Source organism: Chinchilla lanigera, unplaced genomic scaffold (assembly GCF_000276665.1).
Source record: "Chinchilla lanigera isolate Chin_1 unplaced genomic scaffold, ChiLan1.0 scaffold00012, whole genome shotgun sequence".
NCBI lineage: Eukaryota > Metazoa > Chordata > Mammalia > Rodentia > Chinchillidae > Chinchilla > Chinchilla lanigera.
Window position 1 is genome coordinate 29,360,057 of NW_004955413.1, and position 20,304 is coordinate 29,380,360.

General features: G+C 63.4%; 1 protein-coding gene across 1 annotated transcript; it reads left to right on the plus strand.

Moving 5' to 3' along the window:
• Positions 1 to 68: 68 nt before the first annotated feature.
• On the plus strand, positions 69 to 19,140 carry Prr5 (proline rich 5 (renal); the record flags this gene model as incomplete). The annotated part of the gene is given in 8 exon segments (XM_013511543.1): positions 69 to 188; positions 6,499 to 6,579; positions 10,596 to 10,644; positions 11,182 to 11,239; positions 14,305 to 14,396; positions 14,637 to 14,777; positions 16,869 to 17,004; positions 18,256 to 19,140. Coding segments are annotated over 8 exon segments (1,116 nt in total). The 3' UTR covers positions 18,705 to 19,140.
• Positions 19,141 to 20,304: the final 1,164 nt, after the last annotated feature.

Genomic DNA, 20,304 nt, shown 5'->3' on the forward strand with positions numbered 1-20,304 from the left:
CGCGGCGCGTTGCGAGGCGCGCGTGGGCGCTGGCCGGCCGCCGGGGTCACCATGAGGACTCTCCGCAGGTTGAAGTTCATGAGTTCGCCCAGCCTCAGTGACTTGGGCAAGAGAGAGCCGGCCGCCTCCGCCGCGGACGAGCGGGGCACGCAGCAGCGCCGGGCCTGCGCCAACGCCACCTGGAACAGGTGAGGGGCGCCCTGGGGGCGGGGAGGGGCGCGGGGACCCCCCGAGCGGCCGAGGCAGTTCTGCGCCCCGCGTCCCGGAGCTGGGACCGAGCACCCGGTGAGGGGGACCCCGCACCACCCCGACGGGCCCCGGGGAGCCCGCAGGTACGGCAGGAAGTGTCTCCCATTTCTCAGATGAGCAGGCACGCCCCGGGCCCCGGCGGGAGCGAACTTCCTGTGCCCGCGTGGAGGTTCCGTGGGTGGGGGGCGCGGAAGGGCCGGTTGTTCCTGAGAGGAGCCTCCGTCCCTGGGGCGATCCGGACCTAGGAACGTGAGCCCCTCCCCCAGCCCTGGCCCGGGAGCCCGCGGGGAGACGGCTTACTTCGTGGGGTTACCCCGTGCTCTGCTCAGGGGCCTTTTCGGCAAAGCTTAGCTCGAGCAAAAGGGACAGGGGGGCTACTCGGGGTCTGCGGGTGCTGTCCCCACCCCCACGGCGCCAGATGCTCCACCGGCTGTGGTCTGGGCCAGCGGCATCGCAGCCGCCACTTGGACACGTGTCTCTCCTGTTTACCCACTCCTTCCCAGCGTCCTGGTGGGCTCCAGGCGCCAGCTGGGCCCCAGTGCAGCTCAGGGCCGGGGCGGGGCGGGACAGGGTCAGGCTTGCTTATCTTCTGTCCTCCAAAGTCCCAAACTGAGCGAAAGGGGGCGGGGCAGTGAGGGAAGTGGACCTTGGTTAGGGAGTCTCTGGGCTGAGATCGGCCAGTGTCTGGTTTTTTTCCTAAGTGCTGAGGAGATAGAGGTCGTCTCCCACTTGTTTCTTGCTGTGCTTTAGTGGAAAGAACCGGGCAGGCTTAGTTCAAATCCCGACTCTGCCCCTTTCCTGTTGTGTTTTGAGTGAATCAGCTAACGTCTCTGGCCCTCTAATTCTTTATCTGTAAAATGAGGGAAGAATTGTGCCTGCTCGCCAGCCGGGCCTAGTGCAGGTTAAGTGTGGAAACGCGTAGTGTGGCCCTCAGCGTGGTGCCCAGCGTGCAGTAGCGCTCTGTGAGGCAATTCCAGCTGACTCCTTGGAGGACCTGTGTAGGAGTGTGCCCGTAGGGGTGGCACCTGGGAGCACCTCAGCCTGTTCCCCAGTCTTCACCAAGAGCAGCTTTGTCAGCTCCCTCCAGCGTGGACTGGACTCTTCTTGGGGTCCCCAGAAAGAAGGGGACCAGGGGCCCTCAGCATCCCCCCTCCCACCTGCGTGACCCCGCCCCTGCCTTCCCCAGCCCAGGGAAGCCCTGCAGGGAGGGGACCTGAGCCAGACAGACATGCAGGCCCCTCCCCCCGGCACCGGGAGGCCCCTTATCTCCAGCCCCTGAGCGCCATTAACCTGCGCTGCTGCTCAGGCCCCAGCCTGGCCTGGTGAGGAGGTCCCCGCACAGAAATGCAGAGGGCCTGGGGCCCCACCCACGCACCATGGCCTGCAGCAGCCTGGACGGTAGGACCCGGACCCCACCTCTGTGCCTTCCCCGCGCTGCGGGGAGATGGTGGGGTCCCTGCCTGTCTGCCTGTCTCCGCCCACAGCAGCCCTGTGCTGTGCAGTGTCAGGAACAGCTGTGTCCCTGCAGGCCTTGCCCTGCTGAGCCTTGGACTCCCACTTTGCAGCCCCCTGTATCTGTGTGACTGCATCTGTTCTCAGGGGCCGAGGGAACAAGTGGCCACCAACAGGGTAACTTAAAACCTCAGCAGTGTCCTGTCATGTCCTCCCCACCCTGGCCGGGGCATGCTCCCTGGGCTGGGGGCTGGGGAGGAGGGGTTCCTGTTGTCCTTGGCTTGTGGCAGCCTCCCCCCAGCCTCTGCCCGCTTCCTCACGGGGCTTTCTGTGCCCAAGTCTCTCCTTCTCCTGTAAAGACACCGGCTTCAGTCTGCCATCTCCATCCCGAGACCCTGGCCATCACCTTTGCTGCACTTCTTTCCCAGTCAGCCTGATGAATATCTGGGGGACGTCATTCTACCTGCCATGTGCCCCTGGGTACACCCACAAGTTCCCCACACCCCATCTCTTCTGGACTCGGGTTGAAAGTATGTAGCTTGGTCTGTCGTGAGTGGAATGGGGCACTGGGCCAGGCATTCATTCATCCCTAGTCCGCTCTCCATGCTGGCACTGCACCAGGCCCAGGGCGTGGGTTCAGCGGAGAACAGGGCTGGGGGGGCAGGAAGTAAACAGCAGACAGGTCGGCAGAGGAGTAATTGCAGGTCACGGCAGGCACTGGTGAGATGAGCTAGTGACACTGCCGCCGTGGCGCTGCCTTCCAGCCTTGGAGCACTGGGGCTGTGGGAGGCATGCTCAGTGGGGCGGATGCCAGGCCGGCTGCCAGCGGGGCCTCCTGCAGACTGTAAACCAAAGCCACCCCAGTCGTGTCCTGAGTGCTTGCTGCCGCTTTGCCAGGTGGGTTTGGCCCCTCCCCAGCCTGGGCCGGGCCTGGCGCTGAGGTGTGCACCGTAGGGTGCTCCCAGGGTGACGGGAGGACACGAGTCTCTGGAGGGCACATCTGCCACCCACCTGCCTGGGGCCCACCCTCCTCCTCTTCAGGCCAGAAGGGGTCCCTGTCTCCCTGGCAGCCCTGGTTCACTTGTAGCTGGGCCTGACCCTGTGTTCACCAGAGGCTCCTAGCTCTGTGAAGGTCGTGCCCATGAGCTGAGGGGCCACGTGCGTCCCGGGGGTGGGGAAGCCCACGGCGTCCCCTGCAGGATGAGGAAGAGGAGGGGGCATCCAGGATCTGCAGGAGCTGAGCATGGGGGCCGCAGGATGGAGGGGACCAGGCGGCCTTGTGACCGCGGGAGCTAGCCGGCAGGGGTGCACTCTCCCAGCCAACCTGCCCCCATCTGGGGGGCTCCCGAGCACCCCAGAAGATGCCCCAAGGTCCCCAGCAACCCTAGAGTGCTAAGGGACACATGGGTATCTGGCCGCCTGCGCCAGTGCCCCATGGGGGACCCGCCCCACAAAAGCCCCTTCCATTTTCACCGCTGGGGCGGGAGCCTAGGTGAGGGAGGGTGGGGTGTGCGCTCGGGCAGCAGGCACAGGGGGCTGTCACCGTCCGCTCCATCTGCCTCCCCGGCTGGCTGTCTTCAGCCGGAGGAGGAGAGGGATGGACAGCATCTCCCCATGCCCTGAGGCCAGTGACCAGGGACACATGTGGGCTCCCGTCCCCGCTGGGGCCAGGAACAGCCGGTGTGGATGGGAAGAGCTGTCTGTACTCCGTAGCCATTGGCCATCTCAGGTGGGGGACAAGAGCAAGGCCTAAAGGACCTTGTCTTCGCTCCCCTGGTCCTAGCCAGAAGATGCTGGAGCCCTGTCCACTCCAGCCACCAGTCCCAGCCCTCACAGAGTACCCTGCGCCCCGGACACCCCAAGCACGGCTGAGCACCCCGTCCCATGGACACTGTAGTGTGCCTGCCGCCTTAGCCTGCATCCCCGAAGCCTTCAAGATGAGCACGATGCTCTCATTTTGCACAGGAGCCCACCAAGGCCCGAGAAGGGCAGGCACCGCCCATGTCCATGCCCAGCTAGGGGTCTTAAAGGACCGGAGAACAAGGGCCAAACCTCCAGGCAGGGGCCATGAGGTCTGCACTGACCCTCGGCACCTTTGCCTGCTGCTCTGGATCAGGCTGTGTCCTGAGCCCCCTCCTCAGACCAGTCAGGCACAGGACCTCCATGGTCTGCTGTCAGGACACACGGGGTGGAGCTTACACCTGGCAGAAGACTGCAGGTGCTGTCCAGTTAGGGACCTGGGCCGGGAGGCTGTGCCAACCTGTCTGGGAGGCCCCATGTGGTCACAGGTCTGCCCGAGCACCACAGGGACCTTGGAGACAGAGGTGCCTCCCGCAGGCCCCAGAGGGGGAGGTAGAACGCGGGGCGCAGGCACCTCTAGAAGCTCACAAAGGCGGGGACGGGGACTGGGCCCCACTGGTGCCTCCACTTTAGACGGATGAAGCTCAGAGTTGGCCGCCTCTGGCCTCCCTGCAGGCCCTCGCCCCGCACACGGGCTCCCTGCCAGCAAGAACCCGGCCTCCTCAGGGAGGGCAGGACTCGGGTAGCAGCAGCCAGGGAGGACATGACCACCACCATCCCTGCATGCTGGCTGTGTGGGCTCAGGTGCCTGCTGCCAGAAGGGGTTCGAGGTCCCCACCAGGCTCCTGGATCACTTCCTGGCCACCCCGGCCTCTTCCCTTGGGTCCCGAAAGGGACAGCTTGGTTCATGGCAGAGCGTTTGCCTGGCATGCTCCAGGTCCTAGAGTCCATCCCCAGCACTGGACAAGAAAAAGAAAAATGACCCAGTGTCCCTGGAGGAGCTACGCGGTGGGAGCCAGGCCAGCCTCATGGGGGTGTCAGGAGGAGGGGAGGGGCCCTAGCAGAGACTCTGTCACTTCTGGGTCTTCTGAGGCTGCAGAAGCCCAGTCCAGAGTGGGGCAGAGGCCCAGGAAGATGGGGTCCATCTCCCCACATCCCCTCACTCTGCCAGCCTCCTATATGAGCCAGTCACATCCCAGAGAGCCCCTTAAAGCAGAGCAGCTTGAGCAAGTATCCCCAGGAGCCCTAATCACACCCCTGAGGGACTCAGGTGCACCCTCCCCGCCAGTGGCCTGGGTGTCCAGAGTCTCCCGCCCTGTGCCTCCAGGCAGGCTCTGGTCCCGAGGTTTCACTTCTCCCTGGGATGGCAAGTCACATGAAGCCTGGGCCTCCCCACCCCGCCTCTCCTCGGGCCACGCGAGGTTTCTCTTGCTTGCCCTGTGTGGACTTCGGAAAGCGCATGGAGCGGCCCAGCCGGGAAACCCCAGGGTCTGGAGCGCTGGGAACCCTGTGGGCAGGGACCCCGGCCCAGCTCTGGCTCTGCTGGGCAGCAGACTTGTGAGAGCGCGAACCCCAGGCCTTCTGAGCCTTCCCGTGTTCTCCCCTGGGGCCTGAGGTCCCACCACAGGCTGGCGGTTAGCAGGAGAGGGAGGAGGACATGGTGGGTGTGGCTGGGGTGCGGCTGTTCACACCCCTGTCTGTCACTCGGCCCACGACTTCCTGCAGGTTTAGTGAGGCTGGGGGAGGTGGGTGCCACGCTCACCCCACCACTGTGTGGGTGGGAACACAGACTGCGCGGTCACATGGGCAGCTGGAGGGAGCTGGGACTACCAGGGCAGGGGCAGGCAGTGGGGGTGGACAGGTGGGGTCCTCAGTAAGCCACAGGCCTCCTCCTCAGAACCAGCCAGAGCAGCTCCACACAGCTGCGGCGGACAGGGACAGGGACAGGGACAGGTGGGGGCGCGGGCCCTGAGGCAGCAGGGAAGCCTTGTTCAGGCACCTCTGGTTAGGGCCTGGCGTGAGCTGGGACCCCTCTGGAGGCGACCATGGAGGCCACCTGAGGCTGGGAAGGCAGGTCCCCCAGAGCAGCAGGGCGGAGGCCCCTGGGTGCCTCCCATACCAGCTCTGGCTCCTGCTCCCACCTGTCCTCCTCCCCCGGGCCCACCATGAGGCCCAGCCCTCAGCCCGGCAGGGTGGCAGCTGCTGCAAGACAGCTGCCTTCGCAGTGGCCCTCGGACGCCCACGGATCCGGGGCCATTTTTAGTCTGCAGTGGGGTGCAGCTTTCCTGGGACTGGGTCCCCTCGGGGACTTGGCAGAGGTGCTGCACGGCCCAGCCAGGAGCAAGCCGTCCACTGCTCTGAACGAGCCTTCATCCTTCCAGCCTCTGAGAGTCTGGGGAAGAGGGGGCTCCCTCCTGGCCATCCTCCAGCCTCAGCCTCCGTGCTGTGTGAGCCACCTTGCCAATGAGAGGGTTTTAAACGCCCACAGGGGTGCACTGTTTATGCATCCTGAGCCCTGACTTCGGGGTGGCCATGGCAGTAGAGGAGCCAGAGGTTGCAGATGCTGTAATGGTTAGCCAGGCGTGGTGGCACACACCTGGGATTCCAGCACCTGGAGGCTGAGGCAGGAGGGTTGCCACCGGTTCAAGGCCAGCCTGGGCTGCACAGTGAGTTCAAAGAACTACACAGCAAGACTATCTCAAAAAACAAAACAAGGCTGAGGTCAGCAGGATGTGGATGTGTTGGGCAGGAGAGGCCCAGCGCAGGGTCTCCACAGTCTCTGGCCCTGCAGGGGAGAAGAACTGGCCAAAGATTGACCACAGAGTGTGGCCAGGGCGCCCAGAAATCCTGGAGAGGTGACCAGGACCCTCGAGACCAGGCCTTTGCTCAGGCAGGCCCGGGCTGGGGTTGTAGCACTGTGGGGTCTCTGGGTGGGGGAGATGCTGGCCCTGGGGTCCTGGGCCTCGGGTGTGGACGCCTCTCTCTCCCCGTCCACAGCATCCACAACGGGGTGATCGCCGTCTTCCAGCGCAAGGGGCTGCCCGACCAGGAGCTCTTCAGTCTCAACGAGGGCGTGCGGTGAGTGCCGGCCTGGACCGCAGCCAGTGAGTGGGCCTGGCCGCGCTGCCAGGGGAAGTGGGCGCGGCATCTCTGGGGCATTCATCCTGCCCCGAGGAGGCCGCCCTCCTGTCATTCCCGGAAAAGCACTCTCCGTGCGCGGATGCCCCTGGTTTCCTGTGACTGTCAGGAGGGACGGGCAGTGACCCAGTCATCGTTTGTGGCAGAGGAGGCTGTAGCCCAGAGCCGGCAAGCTGTTGCCCGGAGTCACAGAGCTGGTGCAGGAGGTGTTCCCAACCTGAGCCACTCTGCCTGTCCCCCTGTCAAAAGCTATGGCAGCTGGAATCCCAGCACTGAGGAGGCTGAGGCAGGCCATTGCCTTGAGTTTGAGGCCAGCGTGGACTACACAGTGAGATACCATCTCGAAAAAACAAAACAGCTTATCAGGAAAAATAGGCGGCAAACCTTCCCCTTGTTGAGGGTGGGATGAAAGGGTAAATGGAATGGAAGGCGGATTTTACATGTGGGCAACCCATGCCCACTTCAGTGGCCCTTACATAGGGTAAACTGAGGCCCAGGGAGGAAGGGGCCTGCCAGAGTCTCCGACAAGGAGCATGGTGCCCTTCTGAGGCCTGACACATCACGGTGTCTTGCTTTTCTCTTCATCTGGGGCATCCATGGAGGGGGCGACCCATGCAGTCCTTCTTAGTATGCTCCTCTCAGGAAAATGGGTGTATGACACGCTAAAGAATCTGCTGATACAATAACCACCCCCAAAAAGTCAGGTGTGGTGCAGGCCTGTAATCCCAGCACTCTGGGAAGCTGAGGCAGGAGGATCACAAGTACAAACTGGGCAACTTAGTGATTTAGGGAAACCTTGTATCAAAATATAAAATTAAAAAGGGCTGGGGATGTAGCTCAGTGCAAAGGCCCCCTTTTCTATCTACCCCTTCCTCCCAAAAAAAGCAGGAAAAGAAAAAAGGAAATACTGCCAAATCCCCAAATTTCTAGAGGCTGCGCTACACCCAGCCCCTCCGTGATCTTCAGCCCTGTGTGCTGCTGTGTTTTGCTGGCCCTGGCCCTTGGGCCACATTCCTCCCGGGAGCAGGAGCTCGGGCGGGGCACAAGGAAGTGCCTGGGGCCATCCTCCTGCCTGGGAAAACAGGCGGGGCTGACCCGGCTCACTGAAGACTTGGACGTCCCTGTCACTGCCTTGTGTGTGTGTGTTTGTATCTGCACAGGCTTGGCTGACTCAGCAGCAGGAACACGCTCAAGAAACGCGTCACGGCCATGGCCATTCCACTGCATGCGCACGTCACAGAGGTGGCTGACGCACACCTACAGGTGTGGCCGTGCATCTGGACCTGTGCAGGGTGTCACTGCCCAGCGCTGGCCATCAGCCACTGTGACACAGTGGAACCTGTGTACCTAAACGGAAGCAGTGTGGTGCCGGTAAATACAGGCCACCCCTAGAGACTGCCGTTGTGTCAGCAGCTGCTGTTGATGTACAGTGCCTGGCAGGATTAAATTTTCACTGAGAATTCTGACGCCATGGAGTTCACCCTTTGCCTGCCTCCGGCATCCTGGTGTGAGGCCTGGGGCTGCTGGGTGCCCCGTGATGTTCTGGGGAGCTGCTGGTCTTTCCCTCCGTGGCTGCCCCCTTACAGTGTGCTGGATCCCCACGCCCTCGCCGCCACCTGTGATTGTCTGGTTCTGCATTCAGGGATGCTAGGGTGTGTGTGAATCCCCGGTGACAGTGGCAGGGTCGCCTCCACGGTGTATATGGCACTCGGGAGTCTTGGGAGAAATGCGTCCCTGTCTCCTGCCCACGCAGCGCTCAGAGTGCCTCAGTCGTAAGGCAGCCTGTTCCCGGGTCTGGGCCTCGCCCGTGCTGACCCAAACACGCCGCCCTGTGGTGCCCTCTGAGGCACAGGGCTGGGTTTTGGGGAGCTCCGCTGTCTGGCATCTTTCTTGGTCCCCTCTTCACACTTTGCACCATAGTTGTTACAGTTGGTGCTGGGCACGGTGTCGCACCCTGGACTCCTAGCGCTCTGGGAGGCTGAGGCAGGAGGCTCACAAGTTCAAGCCCGGCCTGGAGAGAACCCTCAGGGAGCAGAGCAGTCTGAGTGGCAGCAGGGGCCCTTACCTCTCCTGACTCACTGGGTTTTTCTGGTGTTTGTCCCTGAGGGCTCTAGTCACACTGTGACCCCCGTCTTGGAGCCTGAGCCCTAGGTGCCCTGCTGGCGCCAGCTGTGGAGGCATCTTCCTTCTGCCCCGTGGTGAAGCTGCTCTGTGCTCTGTGTCCTGTGCAACCATGGCAGCCTCTGTCCCGTGCCTGGGGTGCTGCCAGCAGCCTTGGATGGGGAGAAGTGTGACCGGGCCTTCTAGCTGCTGGCTTTGCTCAGGGCTTTGCTGATCACCTGTCCCTGCCCCTCGGGGAACAGTGCCCCCTCCCCATCACTGTCTCGAGACACTCCTCCTGGACTCCCTCCCTCCCTTTGCTGCTGGAGCCGCCACCCACACCTCCTTCTCCCTACCCTTCCTTCACTCCCAGCATGCACAGGGCTGGGCGTCCCCCCACCCATAGTGTGGCCTGACACCTTGCTGTCCAGGAGCCCATGAGTGGCTTAGATTAACCCGGTGGTGGAAACCCTTGACACACATGCCCCAGCGGGCTGTTGGTATTTTTGGAAGCTCTGAAAGCTTCACCACCACTATTCTAAGCAGGCTGGGCAGGCCCCTGCTAAGATCCTAGGAAGGATGTCAAAGAGGTCTGGATTTTTTTGGTTTTTTTTTTTGAGAAAGGGTCTTTATGTTGACCAAGCTGTCCCCAAACTCGGGCTCAAACAGTCCTTCCTGCCTCAGCCTCCTGAGTAGGTGGGATAACAGGTATGCACCACCATACTTTGGCTGTTTATTTGGTTTACATTTTGTTTTGTTTCTGAGACAGTGTCTTACTATGTAGTTCAGCCTTGCTTTGAACTCACTGTGTAGCCTAGCTGGCCTCAAACTCACAGTAACCCTCCTCCCTCAGCCTCCCAAGTGCTGGGATGGCAGATGTGCGCCACCACACCTGGCTTGGCTGTCTTTTTAATCCGATCTAGCAACCTAACCTTGAGTTGAAGAACAGCCTAGGCTACGTAGTAAGACCTTGTCTCAAAAAAGAACATCCAAACATGTTTTCTTTGTTTAATAACATTACCAAGAGTCACTCGAACACTATTAGTCTGTTCTTACTTTTCCTTTCTTTCAGACTAGAGTTTACTAAATTGTCCAGGCTGGGCTCTAACTTGGCGTCCCTCCTGCCTCAGCCTCCCCGAGAGCTTGGGAAAGCATTATCGCTTTTCATTTATGAGGTAGCCCCTGGGTTTCACTTTAAAATTTTTCAGCACTACAGTAGCGCTTACTTGCACCCTAGCAGGCGTTGGGTTCATACTCAATACAGTATTCAATAAATGACAAAAGCCATTCATCGTGGAATAGGTGTTGTGTGAGGTGCTTTGCCAAGCAGTCAGCTAAGTCAGGGTCCTGGCACCTGCAGGGAGCGCCAGGCTGAGCTCTGAGGCTACCAAGGGGGCCACACACTTTACTGTCGGCAGAACTGAGTGATAGGTGCTTGGGACCAATCATAGAGCAGCTCTGAAAGAAGTACCATGATTGGTTATAAGTCTTAATACACATCTGTTAGCTGCGTGGTGATTGGTGGCCTGGAAGCCAGCACTAGAGCTCTTTTAAGTCCTTAGCGCTAGGGGAACTGAAACTTGAACTATGTAGTTGGGCAGCTGGCGCTACTCAGACCCTGTTCGCTGAAATTGGTGCCCATCAGAACCATGCAAAGTGAGAGAAGCAACTTGGGACTGGCTAGAAGGTTCCCCTAGTGGAAACTGCAAAGTAAAAATTCAAGTTGGGGGTGGCTTAGCAGCTGATGCCTGCAGCCTGCGGCTGGTGTGGAATCTGCCCCCTTCCTCCGCACCAGGCCAAGCAGGTGGGGCCCGGCTGCCCAGTCCCCGCTGACTGCCGTCTCCCCTCCCACGCAGGCAGCTGCTGAAGACGGAGCTGGGGTCCTTCTTCACCGAGTACCTGCAGGTGGGTGGCTTTGCTGGGCGGACGGCCACAGCGCCTGCTCCTGTTCTCTTTGTGTCCCAGCACTGCGTTCGTGGCCTTTCGTGTGTGGCCTCTTCCTCTGGGCGTTGTGTTTTAAAGCGTCTACGTCGAAGCAGGTGATGCCACCACATTCCCCTCCACGCGGACACCGTTCCCTCGCACGGTTCCCCGCGTGTCCTTTGTCCGCTGTCCCTGCGTGGAAGCTGGGGTGTCGCCCCTTTGGCCATTGTGTGCAGTGCCCAGGCCACAGGCTTCTGTGCTCAGCCGAGCAGCCCATCCTGTCGCAGGTCCCTGTGTGGCTGGGGTGACGAGCCAGTCGGCGCTGCAGCCCCCACTTTTTTCGGGGTCAGGGCTCCGGGTGTGTGGCCTGTTTCTCAGGATGTCCCTGTGGCCACCTCCCCCCTCACAGCACCCTGAGAGGTCCAGCTTGGTGCGGGCCCAGGCTTCACAGTGGGCCAGCGGGGTGTGGATGTTTGGGGCCCCTGCAGGGCAGGGACGATACCTCACATCTGCTTTCAGAACCAGCTGCTGACGAAAGGCATGGTGATTCTTCGGGACAAGATCCGCTTCTATGAGGGTGAGTGCACCCGCGGCGGGCTCGCCAGGCACCGTGCTGGGTACCTCGGGCTGAGCGTGCTGTGAATGTGGCTGCAGACCCCAGGGCTCTGGGCGGCCCTGTCAGGAGAGCTGGAAGGGCGGCAGCAGCAGGGCAAGGTCTCACTGAGCGGACTTGGGGAGAGTCCATCCCACCCTCAGGAGCCCGGGAAGGCCCTGCTTGCCCTCCCTGCAGCAAGGACCTTCTGTCCCAAGGCCTCCTGACCACGGCCGGGACAAGCCACAGCAGGGTGTCAGGATAGGAGAGGGACAGGTTGAGGGTCTAGCGGCTTGCAGGACGGCTGGTTTAGGAACAAGGTCACCCTGATATTCCTGCAGGGTGGGGCGGAGCCAGGGAGGACAGGGACACCGTGGAGGTGGGCAGTTCCTCCGCAGTGACACTGCAGGACAGGCACAGGCAGGCTCAAAACCCGGTCTGTCTTCTCCAGGCCACGCCGCCTGGCCCTTGCCGAGCCTGTGGTCCCAGGGGCTTTGTTGCCCAGGGATCATCAGCTGACAGAGGGCTCGTCCCAGGCCCTGGGGCAGCAGCCCCAGTGTGTGCCTGGGGTCCTTCGTGCTCCGCCCACGCTGGCTCCAGGCTCCTCCAGGGCTTATTGGGCCTGTGCTGTGTGCCAGGCCCCTCTGTGCTCTCCCTGCTGGGCTCCGCACCAGGTACCAGGTGTTTACAGCCACTGCTCATGGGATGCCCAGGGCCAGGTGGAAGGGCAGCAGGCACCCTGCCCCTCACCTGGGCCCCTACTCAAGCCCCTGCTTGGACCCGGGAGCCAGACCTCTGCCCATCTCAAGGAGGCTGAGGCCCTGATGGAACTGAGTGGCAGGTCGTGTGTTCCTCCTGCGCCCCTGGTGCATACACTGGTAATGCCAGCTGAGGCGGGAGCATGAGAAGGGCCAGGAGAACATAGCCACGGGGTGGAGGGGTCAGGACAGCCTCAGGGTGGCCCGGAGCCCTGGCACCTGGGGAGGAGCCATCCCACACCCTCCCGACTCAGCACATTCCTGAGGTGCCTGCACCCACCAATCGGGCCCGGGCACAGGGTCCTGAGAGGAGGTGGCTTTGTGCAGCTTGGTGGAGCTCTGTGCTCGGCACCGCGTCCTCCCTAGTGGGTCTGCTATAGGTGGCAGGGATGAAGGTGGCCCCAGGCAGCCTCGGTTGAGCACCCCAGGCCCTGGGATGGACAGGGAGTTCCCAGCTGGGTGCCATAGGTGTCCTGTCCTCTCTGGCCTGGGGTCCCTGTTGCCATACCGTAGGGTGGGGCACTGTCCGTGTGCAGGGTGCTCACTGCGTGTCAGCCCTGGTGGCATCTGGGGACCTGGAGATGGGCCTGTCAGGTGAGCGGCGGGGCAAAGAGCAGCCTGGGGGAGGAAGGGCTCCTCCTGCCCTGGGGCTGCTAGAGGCAGTGGCTCCTGAGCGTGGTCTTTGCCGTGGTCTCTGCCAGAGGCCTCCCAGCCTGTGGCCTGGGCCTCAGGCCTGCAGCTCCGTGGCTCATGTTGGGGGCAGGATGGGGTGCCTCTGGGGAGGGGAGGCTGGTGGCATCCAGGAAGCAGCCTGTGGTCCTCTGCCCCTGGGACTGTGGCCAAACCACTGCCTGTGTCCTTGGCCCCGCTCTTCGGGCCCCACTTGTGGCCTCTGTGGTCACTGCCGTCCCTGGGATCCCCCAGCAGTCTGTGAGGCCCAGGCCATCAGACAGGGCCCGGATTGCTCTCGGCATCTTCCTGCAGCTTCCGCCTGTGGGCTGCGGAACGGCCTGCTCAGCAGAGCGCGGCCTGGCACACGCCCAGGGCCACCCCACGGCCAGCGGACACTGAGCACCCTTTCTTCCTACGGGTCGGCGGCACTGAAGGGACTGTGTGTGCAGGCGGGTCCCCCAGGGCTGCGAGCATCCGCCTGCTGGGCTCCTGCGGCCACCTCGCCCCAAGCCAGGTGCGGGCCACACACGGAGGCCAGGCCACCGCACGGGGCTGGCTGGACAGGGTTTCCGGGTGGGAGACAGCGCCCAAGGAAAGAGCGGGGGGGGGCCAGGCCCAGGCCCTCCATCCGGCCTTTACATGCCCATGGGGCCAGAAAGGCAGCTGGTGGCCTGTGGAGACCCTCCCCGCCTGGCTCGGAGCCCCTGGGGACTTGTGCTGGGGGGTTGCTCTTCCTGGTGGAGCGCAGAGTCAGCCTGGGGACTTCAGCTGTCCCGAGGCCAAGATGCCCATGGAGTTTCCATGCATCCCCTTTCCACTGCCTGCTTGGGGGTTCACAGCCAAGACCAGCCCCTCTGGAAAGCTGTTCCCTATGTCTGGCCTGGACAGCACCTCCGGGAAGCCCCCCCGACTATTCACCCCCTCTCCTGCCTGGGGAGGGGTGCTGCCACTGGGGGCTCTCCAGCTCCCCCAGACCCACCCCTGGCAGGCGGACAGGCAGGATGGCCTGGCCTTCAGGGAAGGCGGCCTGGAACCGCAGCCTGGATCACTGACCCTAGAGGGCATCTCTCACCCTTGTCCTCCAGCCGCAGTCTGCATCCCCTCCCTCCCTGTCACCTGATGGGTCTGGAAGCTGTTGGGGGTCAGTGGGGTGCCCAGTGTCTAGGGTGGGCTGGACCAGAACGGGCGCCCTGTACGTGCTTGTCGGGTGAACAGACAAACAGGCAGGTAGGGGCAGGCAGACGGACTCGGCTCGGGGTTGGAGGGTCTGGCAGTGCTGGGCAGGGCTGTGGCCCCTCTGTGGAGACAGCGCGGGCATGCTCGTGATGAAAGGGGACTGGCCGCCAGTGTTGGCCAGCACCAGACCCCGAGCCGAGCGTCTCGTGGCTTGGTGTCCCTGGGTCCTGGGGTGTGTGAGGCAGCCCTGTCACTGTCGCATTTCATAGGCAGGAACACTGAGGTGCAGGGCAGCTGAGTGACATGCTCCAGCTGTGGAACCGCTGTGCCAGCGGCAGACGCTGGCCTAGGCAGGTGCCCCTAGGGCGGGCTCTGCAGGACCCCGCCCCTTGTCCTGGGTGTGTGGAGAGGCTCAGGCGGGGGTGACAGCTCCTCACCCCACAGGACAGAAGCTGCTGGACTCACTGGCAGAGACCTGGGACTTCTTCTTCAGCGACGTGCTGCCCACGCTGCAGGCCATCTTCTACCCCGTGCAGGTGCGGCAGGGCGGGCACTGCGATGGTGAGAGCCTCACCTGGGAGGGAAGCGGCCGGGCTGGGCTGGGCTGGGCACCACGGTGCTGCACCCGACCCCCCGGCCTGTGCAGGAACCCCTGCCCTGCGGGGGACCCAAGGGGCCCCTCACTTGGGATGGGGGTGGGCGGGGGCCTGAGGGTCACAGCCCTGAGCAAGCAGGAGGAAGGCAAGTGTCCTGCTCATGGTGCACTCTGTCCCCAGGGCAAGGAGCCGTCCGTGCGCCAGCTGGCCCTGCTGCACTTCCGAAACGCCATCACCCTGAGTGTGAAGCTGGAGGACGCGCTGGCCCGTGCCCACGCCCGCGTACCGCCCGCCATCGTCCAGATGCTGCTGGTGCTGCAGGTGGGGGCGCCAGTGTGGGCGCAGGGTCAGGCTCAGGTGCCACAGGCCGGGCCCGCCCGGGGATTCGGGGACCTAGAGAAAATCTGGTAGGCAAAGAGGGAGAGATGGACAGGGACAATGCCAGGCCAGGCTGTGGGTGCCCGGGGGCGGGGTGTGAAGGGGGACCGTGGTTGTTCCTCCAGGATACTAGGTCTGTGCCTGAGGCTGTGGATGCCACGCCACCTGCACACAGAGGCTGCGGTCATTCCATCCAGGCGGTTTTCATGCCCGGATGGTGCTGGGAAAGGGCACGCTGCTGGCAGCCCACGCGTGGGAGCTGGGGCTCAGGTACCTGAGCCAGGTGGGGTGAAGCCCACCAGCAGCATCTGCTACAGCCTGCTGCTTCTCCTGCCCACAGTGGCTCAAGGTGCCAGCTTGTCTCCTGGGTACAGGACAGCGAGGAAATACAAATACAGTCCACTCTTGCTGGGGCCCCAGGGCCAGCCCACCCTGCCTTTAAGGCTGCAGAGCCCTGTGTGTCTTCCTGAACTCTGGGTATTGCGATCCCTGTGTACAGAGTCGGCCCCGGGGCCAAGGGTACCTGTGAAGGTCCCAGAGCCAGCAGGAGCTGGAGTTTGAAGAGTTATGGATCACTTGGGAGCCCAAGCCGCATGCCTGCCTGTGGGTGGGATTCCTGGCACCTCAGCCTGGCCTGGCTGTGGGGTAGCTGGGCCCCGTGTCCCCATCTGTTTGAGAAGACCTCCTACCTGGCAGGCAGATGTGAGGGTTGTGGGGAGAAATCCCAGGAAAATCCCCTATGGACTCTCCCAGGGGCACAGGGCTGTGGGGACCCAGGAGAGTGTTGGCGACCAGGGCCCCGTGGTGCTTCCCCTAATGGTTGCTGTGCCTCATGTAGCTTCCTGGGTGGGCTTTGCTGTCCCCCAGACTGTGTCCTTGCCCTGGCCCTTAAGCCTCTTTCCTGGTCCCCACTCTGAGTGATCTGAGTTACTTGCCCGTTGCTGGACACAGTACCCAGCACAGCTTGGAGGAGGAGGAGTTTACTCTGTCCCTCAGTTGCAGGGGCTCAGCCATGGTCAGCCGGCTCCAAGGTGGGAGCAGGGGCAGAAGGGCCTGGTGCAGCGAAGTGCTCAGCTCATGGGGGCCAGGAAGCAGACCAGGGCAGCCGTGCTGGAGAGGAAGGGGCAGGAAGCAGATTTAGTACCCAAGTCACACCTCCCTGACCACCCCAACGCTAGCCCCGCCATTCCCCCAGAGGGCTCCCAAACCGATCTGTTTACACGAATGACCCTGTCCAGGCTCCTGGCACACCTATCCCCAGTGAACCTGACCCCTGCTCTCTGGGGTCTGGAGTCGGGCCGAGGTCACAGCCATTGCTGAGGGTCTGCTGTGTGCCCAGTTCAGCCCTAGCACCGCAGCTCCTACCCAGGGGCCCCGACACAGGGCAGGGGACACAGCTCTTCCAGGTCCTAAACATGGATGGCAGAAGGTCCGTGAGACTCCCTGCCCGGCTCCAGAAGCAGCTCTGGGGCCATTGTGACATTGCCTCTCCACAGCTATGGGCAGAGACAGCCCAAGGGGTATGGGGACCCCCACCACCACCTCTGGGCCAAAGTTCCGGCCAGGAGTCTTGCCAGCCGGCAGCTCTCAAGCCGAGCTCTCTGCATTCATTCATTGACACGCCGATCATACAGCAAGCACTCGCTGGAGCTGTCCCCTTGCCCTCCACCAGGGTGCTGGGACTGCGCACAGCTCAGCCCACTGCGGGGGGGGGGGGGGGGGCGGGAGCGGGAGGAGGTGGATGGAAACCTCAAGGGCTGGGGCGCTTCAGTGATCTACTGGGTGGAGGGCAGCAGGGAGGACAGCCGGCCCAGGAGCATCCCGGAGGGCCAGGAAGGAGGCTGAGCGGTGGGGAGGCGTCCCGGAGACTGTAGGAGGCGGGGCCTTCTCTGTCCACAGTGCCCTTTGCGTGGGGTGTCCCAGACCACACAGCTAGCAGAGGGCGCAGGAGGGTGGGAGGGCAGGAAGTTTGCTGTGGGAATGGGAGGAGGCTGGGTAAGGTGTGTCTCACGCCCGCCCCTTGCTGTCTTACAGGGCGTGCACGAAGCCCGGGGTACGTCTGAAGACTACCTGCGCCTGGAGACGCTAGTCCAAAAGGTGGTGTCGCCGTACCTCGGCACCTACGGCCTCTACTCCAGCGAGGGCCCCTTCGTCCACTCCTGCATCCTGGGTGAGGGTCACGTGGGCCCTGGGCGGGGGGCGTGGCCACAGGCCACGCCCACCCTGAGGTGATAGGCAGATGGAGTTCCACGGCTGAGAATGACCCAGACTGGGGTTCGGGGTAGCGTCAGTCCTGTGGCAGACCGCTAGCTGTCCAGCCGGGCACTGAGGAATGGGGTGGGGAGGGATTGCAGACCCACGAGCGGACATGTGACACCCCAGAGCCACGGGCACGCCCCATTCCCGGCGCAGGCTTGCAAGTTGGAAGAAGGCAGAGCTAGTGCAAACGGCCAGGCCTGAGGAATCCCGGCCCCTAACCAGGGAGCTACATCGGGGTGGGGAGGACCCCAGGGTGGGCGGTGCCAAGCCCTGTGGAGGGGTGAGGGCGGCCTAGTGTGTGCACCAGAGCTGGCACGATGTTCCTTTGGTTCGCACAACGTCGCTTGGGCACCACAGACCAAGCCCCGCCCTCCTGGGCCTGCAGGGACAGTGGATGACTGAGCCCCTGCGGTGACCACTGGGCTGGAGAGTGGACGGCATCCTCCCATAGGGGCCACTGTGATAGGAGGACCACTTGGGAGCGCCCCCCATCTGGAGTGGCAGCCTGTGCCCCTGTTGGGGCAGAATCATCTTTCCCCACCGAATGACAGGCAGGCCCCACAGCCAATGAGCACGGCCTTTCCCCGCGCCGTGTGCCTCTGGACCCTGGACCAGGAGACCCCAACCTCCCCTTTGGCCTCCCCTTTTAAGAAGGGCCATTTGCTGCGTCCCGCCCTGCCACCTGGTGGCCACTAGGGAGGATTGCGGGGACCCTGCAATCCTCTGCTCTCCACGCGGGCCGGCGAGGCCTTAGAGCCCTCACCGCGGGCCCCCTCCACACAGAGCAGTGGTCCTCCCTGACAGTCCCTGCGGGGCCCTTGTCACCCAGCCCCTGGTAGCCCATGCCACCACCGCCTCTGCAGCTTACCCTGTGGGTTTGACCCCCCCTCCCTGGGACAGCAGGCCTAGGAAGGCAGGAGCTGAGTCTGCCTAAGAAGGTGCCAGCCCCTAAAATTCATAGATTGCGCGGTGGGGAAACTGAGGCACGCAGCATCGATGTCACTGGCCCATTTACAGATTTGAACCCAGGCAACTGGCTTGAGGTCCCGCTGCCCGGCCAGGCTGAGGGTGGCCCGTGTGCTCTCCCCAGCCGAGGAGGGTGGGGTGCACACGGTGCCAGGCGTGGGGGAGCCCGACGGTGACCTCCTGTCTCTCCTTACAGAGAAGCGCCTCCTGCGCCGCTCCCGCTCGGGGGACGTCCTGGCCAAGAACCCCGTGGTGCGGTCGAAGAGCTACAACACGCCGCTGCTGAACCCCGTGGCCGAGCACGAGGCGGAGGGCGTGGCAGCTGGCGGCACGAGCATCCGCAGGCACTCGGTGTCCGAGATGACGTCCTGCCCCGAGCCCCAGGGCTTCACCGACGTACCCGACCAGGGCCCCACGACACCCCACTCGGGGCCCTGCCCCAGCAGACTGTCCCCCCTGGCCCAGCCCTCAAAGCCCGGCCCGGCCCTCAGCACCGCGCCCACCCCGAGCCCCGAGACCCTGGTGGACCAGACCCTGGAGTCGGCAGACTCGGATTCCGAAGGCATCTTCATTGACTTTGGCCGGGGTGGCAGCTCTGGGGTGTCCGACTTCGAGAGGACCGGGGGCCGGCAGAGCGTGGTGTGAGCGGCGGGGCCTTTTCCTGGCTCTGTGAGTGCAAGTCCCTGCAGCGCGCGTGTGTGTGTGTGTGTGTGTGTGTGTGTGTGTGTGTGTGTGCAAGAATTTTCTACAGTCCCCAACCTGCCAGCCTCCCGGCAACCTCATCACTGCCTCGGTCACTTTATACTCGCTGGTCCTGTCCAGTGAAAGAGCTGTCCCCTTGGTGTCACCAGGAACCCAGCGAGCATCCGACACGGGGTCGCTGCGCCCCTGCCTGCCACACTGGCAGTGTCCACGACTGTCACGGAGACTGAAAGAGTGCCGCCTGCCTGCACGGTGCGGCTCGGCTCGAGGCAGGGCCCCGCGTCCTCGTCCCCACAGGCCTCCTTGGCCCACAGCCTGCCCTCCCTCTGACTGAGGTGGCCCCGGGGACAGGAGGGGAATAAAATGTCTGCCCACTCTGGCTGTGTCTGCCCCTGATGTCCAGGGTTGCAGCTCTCAGACCCCTTCCCACCTGTGGACGGCTCGTCCTGGGCTGCGGCCCTGCTGGCCATCCTGCCGCTGACTGACTCCACACAGGACCCCAGGGAGCCGGGCAGGGAGGCTCTGCAGGCTGTGTGCGGGTGAGTTGTGCGCGAGCGTGTGTGCAGGTGTTGAGTGTGTGGTCACGTGATTGTGTATCTGCGTGACAGGGAATCTGAGGGATGTGACCTAAGGCCCAGGCCTCAGCCAGTGCTGATGCCACCACAGGACAAGATCACAAGCTTTCCAGCGCCCGTCCCACATCCCATGGGACTGGAACCCAGGTCCATGCGGGCAGGAAGAGCCCAGGCCTCAGGGCACAGGTGGGGCTGCCAGGGCCCCGGGAGGAGAGGTGCAGGCTGGACCTGCCTGCAGAGGTAACCAGGGCTCAAGCTCCCAGGCCTGCCTTTCGTTCTATGTGCGGCAGGAACCAGGCCAACAGAGAAGCAGGCAGCTCTAGGCCGAGCTGTGTGGCTGGTGGGTGTACCCAGGAGGACACCCCAGCTGCAGGGAGAGGGCACAAGCAGGGCAAGCGGAGCTAGCTGGCATGTGCCCGTGGTGTGTGCTGTGTCTTTGGGCACAGGCTGGGCCAGGAAGGTGGGCAGAGGCCCCTCCTGGTGAGTGGCCTTCAACACCAGGCCACCAAGCTGCTGCCCCACGGGCACTGGGCGTGGGTGACACGAGCTCTGCCTGTCCCTGGGGAGCCGGGCTGTAGGAGGCCAGGTGCGAGTCACTGGGGGAGGAGGAGTCTTGGGCACCAGGCAGCCCAGCAGGAAGCTGGGTGGCCGGACCAGGGGTCAGTTGGGGATGGAGGGAGCAGAGGCGTCCAGCGCCTTCTAGGCAGCAGACAACCCTGAGGTGGGGAGGAGGAAGGAGCCGAAGGACAGTTGTCAGCCCTCCCTCCATGGCCTCCGTCCTCGGTGCCTTCCCTGGAGCCCCGTCTTCCCTGCAGCTGGACTCAGTAGGAAGGTGGGTGGGTCCTGGGCTGTGGCTCCAGGTGGGTCAGCGAGCTCAGGCCCGCTCCAGAGGCCGAGCAGGGTTGTCTGGAGCCGGGCAGGAGAGCCTTCCACAGCCGCAGGGTTGCTAGTGAGGCGGCAGCCAACAG